The 12,116-nt window shown below is 46.5% G+C and overlaps 1 protein-coding gene across 3 annotated transcripts; it reads right to left on the bottom strand.

Annotated features, from left to right (window-relative positions):
- Positions 1–235: 235 nt before the first annotated feature.
- On the bottom strand, positions 236–8,834 carry LOC112960261. 3 transcript variants are annotated; one of them, XM_026054483.1, is made up of 12 exons: positions 8,675–8,834; positions 8,502–8,572; positions 7,088–7,211; positions 4,173–4,280; positions 3,611–3,715; positions 3,072–3,215; positions 2,683–2,895; positions 2,388–2,488; positions 1,964–2,135; positions 1,516–1,695; positions 997–1,078; positions 236–674 (listed from the first exon to the last, which is right to left on the bottom strand). In XM_026054483.1, exons 2-12 carry the CDS (start codon positions 8,547–8,549, stop codon positions 467–469), a joined length of 1,485 nt encoding a protein of 494 aa, XP_025910268.1. In that variant the 5' UTR covers positions 8,550–8,572; positions 8,675–8,834; the 3' UTR covers positions 236–466. The 3 variants fall into 3 exon arrangements, with proteins under 3 accessions (XP_025910268.1, XP_025910267.1, XP_025910269.1); XM_026054482.1 differs by having other exon boundaries at positions 8,502–8,834; XM_026054484.1 differs by having other exon boundaries at positions 236–671; positions 8,502–8,834.
- Between the last annotated feature and the right edge of the window lie 3,282 nt (positions 8,835–12,116).

Genomic DNA, 12,116 nt, shown 5'->3' with positions numbered 1-12,116 from the left:
AGTCATATCAGAAGCGATCTGAGTTTTTATTTAATGCAAGACCAACTCCCTGCCTGGGGAAAGATGCCTGCCATGACTTACAGTGAAACAGTTGGTTCAACCAGTATGATGGGTTCTTTCTGCATTACTCCCAAGTCCCTCTGTGTTTCCTGCTTCCATGACTGCAGAGATATGCAAATAGAGGCCAGTCTTTGTAGAAAAAGGAAGTCAGAGCTGTTTGGGAAGGAAAACTGAGAGGTGGTGGAGCAGAGTGTCCCTCTTCATCATTGCTGGATCCTTCAGCAAGCGTGGGGTTGGTTAAGGACACGCACAAAATGAACAGTGRTGGCTGGAGGGATGCTCTCCCTTCACGGCTGTGGGACTCTCAGAATGTATCCCTTATATCTGACACTGATGGTACAGGAGATTTCTTCTTGGTTGCATCAGCTAAATAAGAGGTTGTTGTAAGGGAGGAAACTTCATGCATTTACTCCGTATCAGCCTTCTGAGACGCACTGGGGCCCAGGGAATTGGTGACATTGGCAGTTGCAGCAGCAGGTCCATCATGGGTGCTCTCCTTAGAGAATCTAAAGAATTTTTTCATCATCTCCATCATCTTGGTGGTTTCTATTCTCTTGGAAGCTTTTGGAGATAACAGTGGGTGCTCTTGATGGGTCCAATAGCAATAATAACTGCTACAGAGAGACAAAAACTCATAGTAAAAAGGAACAGAGTGCTGGGAAGCAGCACCAGAGCTCAGGAGCTACCTAGCCCCAGCTGTCGGGGCCAAGGTTCCCAGGATCATAGCTCCATATAGTTACACAAACTATTGCCAAGGGTTGTCCTCTCTTGTCATGCTGCACCCGTGCTCTGGCATGACAGTGTCAGAGTGTTGGGCTCAGGGTCTCCTTTTCCAAGGAGGGTGACTCCCTATACAGAACTAGGGGCCCAGTACCAATTAACTGCCCTGGAAGTCCCTCATTCAGGGGAAAGAAGCTCAAGCCCTCCTAGACTCACAGGAAGAGAAGAAGGATGATGACTAGTAGTGGTATCACGATGCTGAGAGTCAGGACTGGGATCCTGCTTGCAGTGGAGGCAGCTGAGGAAAGAGAAATGCATGGAGAGATGCTCGGATAAGTTCACTGCTACAAGCCCTTGAGATAAAACTAGTGCTAGTGCTCTCCAGCCCTAGAGCTAGCAGGGGTGGTGGGTTCAGGGCCTTTATTACACCTAGCAATGAGGTTGTGAGGGCTCAAGGCTAGTCAGGGACACTACGGTGGAGAGAGYGATCACATTCCTTGGCACTGGCCTGCTGTTGGGAAGACCAGGCTCTGTCCTGTGGAGGACAGAGAAAGCCGTGATCTCTTCAAGGATGGTGATGGGACAGTGTCCTCAAGGGTTATAGAAGTTGCCATAGCTAGCATATGCATAAGATGTTTTTGGGGAAGATCTTCGGGGGTCCTACTTAGTGCACGCTCAGGTCAGAGCCCCTCAATCCCTTCCCTGCCTTGCTGCAACAGCAGATGATCTGCATACCCTGTTTAGCCTCTTCTTCCACACAGTTTTCCATGGAGCTGGTGCCTGCTGTCCTGGTGACCAGGCCTTCTTTGCATGGAATGCACCATGCCATGCCGTAGGTGAGGCTGTAGGTTCCAACAGGGCATGGGGAGCACTGACTGTCCTTAGGAGGGCTGAACGTCCCTGGTGGACATACAACTGAGGAGAGGACACATAGAAAAGCCACTCTGAGCAAAAGCACTGGCTTCTTGGTAAGGGTGTATTCAACCAAGAGTCAGGAAAATTGAGCCCTGACACTCAAGGGCTCAGAATTGCCCATGCACTGCATTGTCTAAGCTGGGCATGCATGGGGAGGACAGCAAGGACTGCTGAAGGGACCCAAAAGCAGAGCCAGGCAGGTAAGAGGAAGAGACAAGCAGAGAAGAGAAGCAGAAGGGGGCAAAAGGACTGTAGATTCCTGGCTCACTGCAGCAGTCGAGGCATCTTTGCAGCTGCTTGGTCTGTCCGTAGCCCCCAAGGCAGTGCTTAGTCTCCAGGAAGCCGACAAAATCGTTGGTAAAAATGACGTGGGGAACATCAGCTCCAGAGACGTGGATGAACTTGTGATCTTTGAAGAAGTTGTTCATGGCAAGCTGGACCTGGGCAGGGTAGAAAAGGTTGAAGGTGCACAAGTGTCTGGCATGCAATGCTAGGATCCTCGAGGGGAGTTAAGACTGTAGGGAGATTGAAAAACTAAATTGTCCTCTTCATGCCAGCACTGGTGAGGATGCTTGGGCTGCCACATCCCGGCTGGGAGGACAGTGCTTCCTGCCACATGCAGATGCCCACACGGACACAGACATCCTGTGTCCTGTTCCCTCCTTCGGGAGTGTGCAGGCCCCAAGGCTCACCTGCCAGATGTTTTGCTCCACTACTCTGTGGTAGCAGTCTGTGACCTTCTCCTGGTCCTGAGAGATGCAGCGCTCATCCCAATGGGGCCCAAAGAAGGACACTGGAAAATGGAGATCAAATGAGCCTTTTGATGGCCCTGCCTTTCACGAGCCCCTAACTTTCACCATCACTGTTTCAGCCCTATCCTGTTGCCCTTCTCCCTCTCTGAGCATAACCTCAATGTGCAAGTGGTGCTCACTGCTCCCCACTCCCTCCATCATTCCTCTGCCATGGTGCTACTGCCTGTAGCTCTACCTTGCAGCTGGACTTCAACAAAGACCTTGYGCAAAGGCTCATTTAGTGTGGGGAAGCAGGAGGCTCCTATGAGCTCAAATTTGCAGTGCTGCTCAGCTGCCAAATGGCTCAGGCTATCTTGCAGAATCCACAGAAATCTCTTGGTCCACTTTTCCTCGCAGCGCTTGCTCTGGAAGAGCAACACGGTCTCCAGGCCTCCAAGTATGTGGTAGCCTGTGGAAAAAAGTTCTAAGACGTACCTGGTTCTTCCCCTTGGAAAGAGTAACAGAGAACTCCCACATCCAGAGAGCAGAACTTGACCTTGCTGCTCTCCTCATCCCTTGGTCTATCCATCCTTTCAGTCCCCACTGGATTGTCCCTCCTGCTTGTTTGCACAGAGTTAGACTCACCAAGCACGCTGTAGTGAAACGTTTGGGACACAGAGAGCCCGTGTTCCATGTAGGAGATGGTGCAGGAGTAGTTTCCACTTTGACTTGCTTGGAACTGTTTGAAGAGGAGATGTCCTTGATTGCTGACTTTGAGACTCCCAGAGTCTAGTGCGGGGGGGCAGAAGGATTAAGGATGAACTCCAGGAACTGGCTGCCCTGTGCTGAGCTAGCCCAGACCCTGGGGTGGGCTGGCCCAGATCCCATCCGCTCAGTGCTCTTGTGGGACTCCACAAAGACTCCCAAAGCTGATCTTCCTTCTCTGAAAAGTCATTTAGGGGTAGGGGAAAGAAAAAAAAATCTCTGCCCCACTCCCCTCTGCCAGAGATTTTTCTATCTGCCAAAAGAACCATTCAAAAATTTGAATTTGAAGGAAGGCAGACCTATGCCTTCCTTGGATGGATGTTTCCCTTCCTACTCCTCTCTTGCCCTGCAGATGCAGAGCCCATCACAGCTGCTTGCATCTAACTGTGCATCTGAGAGGTAAGGAGCTGGCACCGTACCTTCCTTGTCATGGAACCAGTGGTAGGTGGGATTGGGCACCTCCATCTCAATGGGGCTGCATGGCAGTGAAAACAAGCTGCTCTCTGCATGGATGAAGACATTGCCTAAGCCAGAGAGAGACAGGAAGTGGGCACATTTCAAGAACTTCAGGGCATTGCGAAAAATAGACCTGGAGCTAAGGAGAGGGGAAAGGTTTGTGAGCTAGTGGGGCAAGCTGGGATCCTACATGGAGTCTGATTGGGCTCAGGACCAAACTGTAAATGGATTTGGAGGAAAGAATAGAGAAAAGCCAGAAGCTGTAGGAACAGGTAGCAAAAACTGATGCAGTGGTAAAAGGAGATGATGGAGACCACAGAGTGCCAGACTAGACCACCTGCACTTGTGTTGGGTGTGACTGAACTAGGAAGCCATGTCCTCTGTCCGGTCTGTTGGCTTATGGGCAGTGCTGACAGGCTCCCTTCAGCAAGCCCTAGACATTGGTTGAATGGGGAAACTCCTTACCTCAGGAAATAGGATAGCATGGGTCAGCCCTGCAGGGGAGATTCACACATSTTTTCTCACCACTTTGATGTTCCCAGCTGGATATGTTTGCTTTCTCCAAGTCTCTTGTTAGCATCTCGTCTGTTCTACTCCATGGGAAGCTGTCCCCAAAAGGATGATCTGGCTGTCCTAGGAAGAAAGTAGAAGGGTAGCTCTCAGGTTCACATCAGAAATACAGGGGCAACCTRCTTTAGACAAAACAGCCAACACAGGAGGTCTTCAAAGACAAAGCTGACGGGGTGGCACAATAAAGGGCTTGTTCTGCCCCATTGAGGGAGCAGTGTAAGCTGATGAGGGTCTGCCTGGCAGCAATGTTTTATCCGACCTGTTCTCTGCCTTGAACAGATCTCAGAGCCAAGCTAGGCCATGTTCCCATCTCTCTTGACTCCACATGGTGTGTGGAGTGGCTCATATCACCAATTCTCCAGCAGCTCAGAGGTGCTCCATTCACCCTTGGAAACCTCATCAAGGTCTCCTATTAACCCTCCATGCTGGTCTTTTACCTGAGCAGCTGCAAAACACGAAGGTCAGGATGGCCAGGGTCTCCAACACCCCAGATCCCCTGAAGTCCAAGCAGATGCATGTAGCACAGAGCATTCTGCCTCCTCTGGTGTGGTATGGAGCTCTGGGTTACCGTGGCAATGAGGAATGTCTTTGGCTTCCACCTCTTATCACCTTTGTGATGATTTACAGACTCTACCGGCTCACATCTACTGGCCTTGATCACCCTTGCTCAGCCTAATCTGCTTTGAAAGTGTGGTCCTTCATCCAGCAATCACCACTGGATAGGACATAACACAGCTAAGARACATCCTAGTAAAAGGGAAGTGAGTTTGCAGGGACCTGATCAAGAGAGGTCAGGGAGGAGCAGATAGGGATGTCAATGATACACAAGACATTTTGGTGGAGATCCTGCAGTAGCAAGAGGCAGAGAAATTCCTGAGGGCTTAGACTGAGAGTGAGGTCACAACATAGCTCAAGAGAAGGAGCTCTTGAGCCCCCCACCTCACTTAAGATGAAGCAGAAATATGAAACATGTGACAAAGACAGGAAAAATGATAGATAATTATTTAGGGGGGGAAATAATGATGGTGGTAGACACCCTCCATCCTTGTCCTCCCAGAACAGAGAAATCATGAGGAAAGCTTAGGGAAAATGCTTAAGTATCTCTGAACTGTGGCTGTGGGCAATAATGGAGGTAGGGGCCACCTCTACTGAGTGCAGCCTCATCATCCTCCCACCGAGAGCCAAAAGAAAGGGCAGGCTGAGCAAGTGTCTCAAGWGGATGTTCCTTTCCAGGCCGTGCCTACAGGGACGGTTTTGCTGGGATGAATAATGGGATGAATGAATCTTCAGTGTTTCTTTAAAAMGAAGAAAAAATCCCCCTCCCAGATCTCAAGTTTCTCTGATGGTTTTAGCATAAATAAACAATGTCTGGGCTTGAAACCACTTGGGAGAAAAACTCATAATTTGTGCGAGCAGCAGATCAAGGAAAGTTTTCTTTAGATTTACAGTATGGGGGCTTTATTTTCTCTCATGTCTAGTAAAGGTTAGGTCATGACTCAGCTGTATCTTTTCTCTCCAATCACCTCTTTTCACTGAACTTAAAGGACCTTGGTAGTATCTTTGAGCACTTCTCTATTCTGTCAAAGTGATATTAAAAAACTACTCTGAAGAAGGCAAGCAGACAGCGAGGCCCACACCCAGAATGACGCTATGTATCTCATTTTTCAAGGCTAAAATATAGGCTAAAGAAACTTGACTAAAACTTGGCTAAAGGTGTATATATAATCTGAGAAAGGCATGACAATTCTGAAAATTGCTGTTTTTTGTATTCATTTTAAATGCATCACCTAATTAAGAGATTTGTCTGTGGGCTCTCAGAAGATATGTGTAGCAGTTGGTAGATGCATATGGCAGCTGAAGGAGAAGGGGTACCCTTCTACATAGCAAAGAGATTGGCTCCCTGCTTGAAATGCAAAACTCAGCTTCAAACATGAAGCTGTGCCTGGGTCATCCATAATAAAATGTCATGAATACAGATTCAGTTTCTCAGTATCTTCTACCATTTGTTATTCATTTGCTTATCTTGGAAAGAACACAACAACTGCTTCAGTAAATACATAGAAATATCATTCTCTACATTGTTCTGGCTGGATATTAACCTTTTTCCCCTCCCTCCAGAAGGGTGATRCAAGTTGCATTTGTATGTGAACTCTGTTTATAAATGAGAACTGATATAGGCGAGTTGCAGTAATTTCTGCAGCCCTTGGTGGCTGGGAGTGAGAGATTTTGGGTTTGTGGGTATTTTGTATCAAGATGGTGATATGTTATTTTTCACTATGTGAACTACAGCAATAGCTGGTGATGGACAAGCATCCTATTGTGCAGTATAAATACAGATCCACCTTTTATCTGCAGCACCTTTGCCTCTGACCTGCTCTGTCCTCTGCTGGTAGATCTTACAGGATCTCACAGTTTGCATCAGTTCTCTAGAACTGGCATTGCTCAACTCATGAGAGCTGGATCTCCAAAAGATCAGTTAAATCTAAGGTTGGAGTGTATTTAAGTCCAGATTCATGAGAGAGAAGCATCCAAGTTTCACCTTATGTGAAGTCTGTACTCCAGAACCAAGACCCTGAAGCTCTACCACTGCATGGACACAGCTGGGGGTTATAGCTCTGAGGCAAGGAACCCAGCACTCACTATACACTCCATGGGGGAAAAACACATGATTTTTTAGGTTGTCTCCTTTTTTAGGAGACTTCCTTTGCCCTGTGTAAAGTTGTGTTGTTGACAGGTATCAGCTGCAGCATTTAATGGAAGGATACCCACATCTCATGGGGATTCCCTTCCCCAGGGGCATCCAGGAAATTTAACTGCAGGACTAGGGTATGAATCATGATCCCTCTTCATGGTGCAACAAAGAAACTTGCCTTTCTGCAGCTCTTGAGGACCTACAGAAGCCAAAGCTGAATCTCTAGAGATCATGAAGCATCCCAGAATGATTGTAGGGTTTCCACTGTTCAGTCTGTACCAGACTATATGTTCCTCTTGGGCCTGATTCAAGAAAAAACACACGTATTTACCAAACCTCCCAGTCTGAGACCAAGACACATAGCAACAATAGCAACATGTCTACCTTCTGTTTCAYGAGGGCTTTCTGCTTGAGAGAGTGATACAGATTATTGCAGGCACTCAAAAGTTTCTGTTAGCACTCCTGAAGACAAGTTTGCTCAAGCTCCCTGTGAAACCCAGACTCCAAGGAGAGGCAGTGACGCAGAGCTTCCCTGGGGAGACAGCACAGCTCAGCAACTGTGCTTAACAGCTCATTTCAGAGAAATGAACTCCACACTTCAGATTTTATCTAGAGTCATTTGAACATGGCTCATTAGGAAGGAATTATGCCCTGGTTTTTCTTCCTGTGATAAATAATGTCTGCATTGATAAGTATTCAACATGGGCATCCAAGGAACAAAGCTGGCATTCATCTCCTGTCTTGTTTTCTCCTCTGAAGGGTCAAGGGTTGTTAATAAAGACAAGAGCTGTATTGATAACACCTCAGATTAACCCTGATGATGTCAGGCAGTTTTCAGTGACTTGCAGAAGGATTTTTGGCACTTTGCAGGTCAGAACACAGCTCTCATATGGGAACTCTCAGGTAGATGTGAGTAATGAGGTGGGAGGGATGGCACAAGTGTAGGATTATGAATCAATGAGTCAAGAATCACACACTCAGAGACATCTGCTCATTTACTTTGGAGTTGCACAAGGCCAGGTGCTCGGTGGTTTCTCCACAAATCGAGCACATACTCCCAACTTATTTTCCAAACATTATTCGCACACTCCATAAATTCACAAGTACTTCCCTCTTACACTGATCAGTTAGGAATTTACATACAATTATAATTTTGCTCACTCAACTTTTCCACACTTACACATACTAAAGGGAAAAGCCTTCACCTGGCCAAAGGTGAAGGTTTTGGCCTTTTTGGCCAAAGGGCTTCATTTTTAAGTAGAAGACAGTTCACTTCAGCAGACATGGACCTTGGGTTTTCCTTTGCAACGTGTAAAACCATTCTGGTTTTAATGAGAAGCTCCAGRTTGTCCCTGATTAAGGAATGGTCACTGCTTGCTCTGTCTGTCCTCCCATCCTACCAAGATACAGGGGACATCTGCTCTACTTAGTTTTAAACAAATTGAATCATCACAGTGCTGCCATACCTAGACAGGCACTGCATCTTCTGATGTGAAGGAGGATGATGCCTCATTAGCAAAGGACGGAGGGCGAGGAGGAGGAGGGAGAAAAGGAGAAATAGCAGKAGGAGGACAGCAGAGGGTAGCACATACCTGAATTCCTTGCCTTGACTTGCAGAGCAGTGCTGGTTTATACCACATTAGAACAGTTTCACAGCACACATCTGGGCATATTTTGTTGAAAGTCAGGCTCACAGAGAAGGGTGGGTTTCTTACTCAGAGGTGCAGATCACTCATGCCCTTGCCCAGCTGTCCTACAAGCTTACCACAAGTCTCCCTGGTTCAGTAGGATAACAGGATTTCACCAATTCTTATGGAGACAAGTGAATATCAAAAACACTAGAGCACTATGTTCCCTTATGTTTAAATCCTGCTCACACTCCAGCATCACCAGGGGCTAAGAGATCTAGAGCTGCCCCTCTGGTTGCACTGGGACTCCTAGCTCCTCTGGAAGGATCATGGCCCTTGAGCTGGGGCTAATTATCAGGCAGTAATTAACCCAGAGGGGGCTAATCATCAGGCAATCTGTCTCGCTCTTTGCCTGTGAGATGCAGGTGTTGCCTTATCCTGTGTGTCAGATTAGATGCTTTGCTTTGCCCTGGGAACAGACTGCTACTGCCTTGTGTCATCATATCCTAAATGATCATTCATCTTCATGAGGGAGCTACACTGAGCTGGGCTGGGTGTTCTGGGCCATTCCTGGGCTTTGGCTGTGGAGGCACTTGTGCCACTTGGTGRTGGAGAAGGGCCAGTGTCCCCAGATGTAGGGGAAATTGCTCCAGCAGCCAAATCCAGCACCTGGGGCATCCAGGGCAGAATAAAATTATTCCCCAATCTTTAAGAAAATATTCCATTGCTCACTGCATTATTTTTATGATGATTGTAGATGACTGTGTGCTAAGTGTAGAGGAATGGAGCTTTCTTACTGAGCCATATTTCATTGGATGAAATCAGTTTTCAGGCTCAAGTCTTCTGCCAAATAAGGCTCTCACCAAGACACAAGAGCAGATTGGTCTCCAATATTCATAGGTGGCCCCTTAATGAGAACTCCCCTGGTCATATCTATGATGAATCCTTGGTGTATTAATGATGTTACACCATTTGGGAGGAAACCTCCTAGGGGACACGAGCATGACTAGAATACTGTGGCTAAATTTTGACCCATGTTCCTGGGGTCTAGCACGCCTGGCACATGGAATACAAGGGACAGATAAACCAGGAAAGAGGAAGGAGATGGACTTTGTGCCAACAGGGTCCTGTGAGCTCCATAATACCCATTCTGGCTGGAGAATTATCACTCTTCCTTCTCCTAGTGCATGAACTCCACAAGTTAAACATGTTCCCTTGCTGTGCTGTGGGCCACAGCGCTTTCAGCCCTCCTTAAAAAGTGGCAGCTTGAAACATCACTTGGTGCTGGAAAATAACTGTATGCAGGGGATTTTTGGAGTGGATTTTTCTGGCTATTTATTGATTTACACATCATGGTTTTCACCCCTCTGTTTTAAGTGTTATCAGCTGGAGCAAGTCAGAGATAGGATTGGTATCCGGTGTATTTTCTCTGAAGTTTTTATTCTCAGTACTAGCTAATACCCTGGAGCTTTTAGTTTTCTTTTAAAGAACGATATGTCTCTCTTTGGATGAGTTTTTCCCCTTACTTACTTATTTCTGAGTCACTGTGCACTGCAGCAAAATTCTGGCAAGTTGCAGTTAGGGCTAAATGGTCACTTTATGTCTCTCTCCCAGCTGCTTTATACCTTGTTTTAGGGAACAATTGCTCTTTGGGGATGGAAATTCCTCCTCACTTGGTCTCATCCTGTTGTCCAAGTATTCTGGAACATGGTGAGACAAGCAGTCTCAACTCCTGCATGTGTCTGAGACCATCCTTTCCCTGCCAGCTGGATTCCCCTATGCTGATGGCTAAAGAAGCTATAGTTATTATCATCTGAATTGTAATTAGGGGTAATTTAGCCTCTCTCTGGGAACTAAAGATGAATTGAGATAAAACAAAAGTGAAGTGGTTGGCAAACTGAGTGGGATGTGGGATCAGTAACCTGGGTTATTTGCTTGGAGCTTGGAAAGCATGTCTTGAATCTGCTCTGCTTGAGACTACCTTGGCCAGCCCACTTGTCACTTAAAGTTTTTTTACATTTCAATTCTCCTCCCCTTGGGTTGATATAAAAATACTCTGCTGGTCGTGCTCTGCTGATCCTTCTGAAGGAGGCTAGGAGAGCAAAGGGCACCTTCTGCTTTCTGCAGATACATGAGATGCAGATGCACTAGAAATTAGAGTTGAGACTCTAATTCTGGGTGCTGAAACTCTCCTTCAAGGAAGATTTTTCACATCTGGAAATGTCGAGCAGTTGTCAGCCTTCCTGCACCAGGGCAGCAGCTGAGGAGTTTTAGCTGATAGTGTAATTATCTGGGAGGCCTTTAATCCTCAAACTGCTTGGGGAAATGCTTTTGTTTTATTCCCTGACTCCCCACTGGTATGTTGCCAAGTTGTTATGGGAATTTTTGTTTTTCTTCTTTTTGTTATCCATTCCCTTGAAAACTAGATACGGAGTGCCCTGGTGCCAGGGAAGGGTAAATACTAAGTAGATTCAAACTGCTTTATTTGTCCTCACATGGTTGGTACTGGAGCTGATCACAGTCACCCTGCAATATCCCTGTCCTGGGGCTGATGTTTTCCTAACTGACACCTGTACTTATATCAGGGGAAAAAAAAATAGAGTTAGTGAAATGCAGAAGTGGAGAGGGAGGCAAGATCTATCTCAGTTGGTGCCTGATTGCTCCCTGGAGGGAATTCTTAAGTTTTCTTCAACATAATTGTGGGCATCCCCAGTGATGGTGTTTGCATCTCTTCTATACCCAGGGGACTAATTTCACAGGCTAATGCCTTACCATTCAGCCTGGATCTTCCCATCTCTGTTTACACAGAACCAGTTCAGCCTCAGTGTCCTTGAACTCTGTCCCACTATAAATATTTCTTCTCCTTCCTTGGCATCAACATCCGTAGATATTAGTGGTTTGCAATTATCTCCCTGAAGATGTGTCACCCAAAGCCAGCTGTATCTGCCTTGCTACAGCTTACGGTGATTCCCTCCACCTCCTATTTTCACCSCTCTTGCTTTTAAGCTCCTTCCACTGTGTCAATAACTGAAATCAAAACTCATGGTCCTGCAGCAAATCTTTCATCAAGAAGTAGCACTACCCTTAAAGAGATAAGGAAGGAGAAGGGAAGATAAAGAGGGAGAAGGAAGGCATGTGGATCAGTCTCTACAGGTTATCCAAGACCCTACATGAGTGCTCCAGTATTTCTCTGGGATTTACTGGCTCTGAGCTCATAGCAGACTTGCTGCTAATTTTCCTTGCTATTTAATTATTGACTGAAGGGATGTTTATTACTGATCCCTAGGAAAGCATAAAGTGCAAGGTGAGTAAGATTTCTGTTTAGAAAAGCCAGATGGGATTTTTCAGTGAGTCAAAGCAAAACAGAGAAGAAAAATGAGTCAAGATACCAAGTCCAGTGCATCTTGGTTTCCAACCTCTTCCTACTCAAACTCCAAGATATTTCTGCCAAATAAAATAAACATGAGGGCTGTCTCAGAGGATGGGCTGAGACTGGACCTCCAGGTGACAGTGGCAGTCATGGCTTTTCTTATATGCTTCTGTTAAGGATGTTTGGAACCATATAAATACAAGGGAAGC

The sequence above is a fragment of the Nothoprocta perdicaria genome, unplaced genomic scaffold (assembly GCF_003342845.1).
Source record: "Nothoprocta perdicaria isolate Ctin4 unplaced genomic scaffold, notPer1 scaffold_121, whole genome shotgun sequence".
NCBI classification, from domain to species: domain Eukaryota; kingdom Metazoa; phylum Chordata; class Aves; order Tinamiformes; family Tinamidae; genus Nothoprocta; species Nothoprocta perdicaria.
The sequence above is the reverse complement of the archived record's forward strand: the minus strand, read 5'-3'. Positions and strand labels throughout refer to the sequence as shown.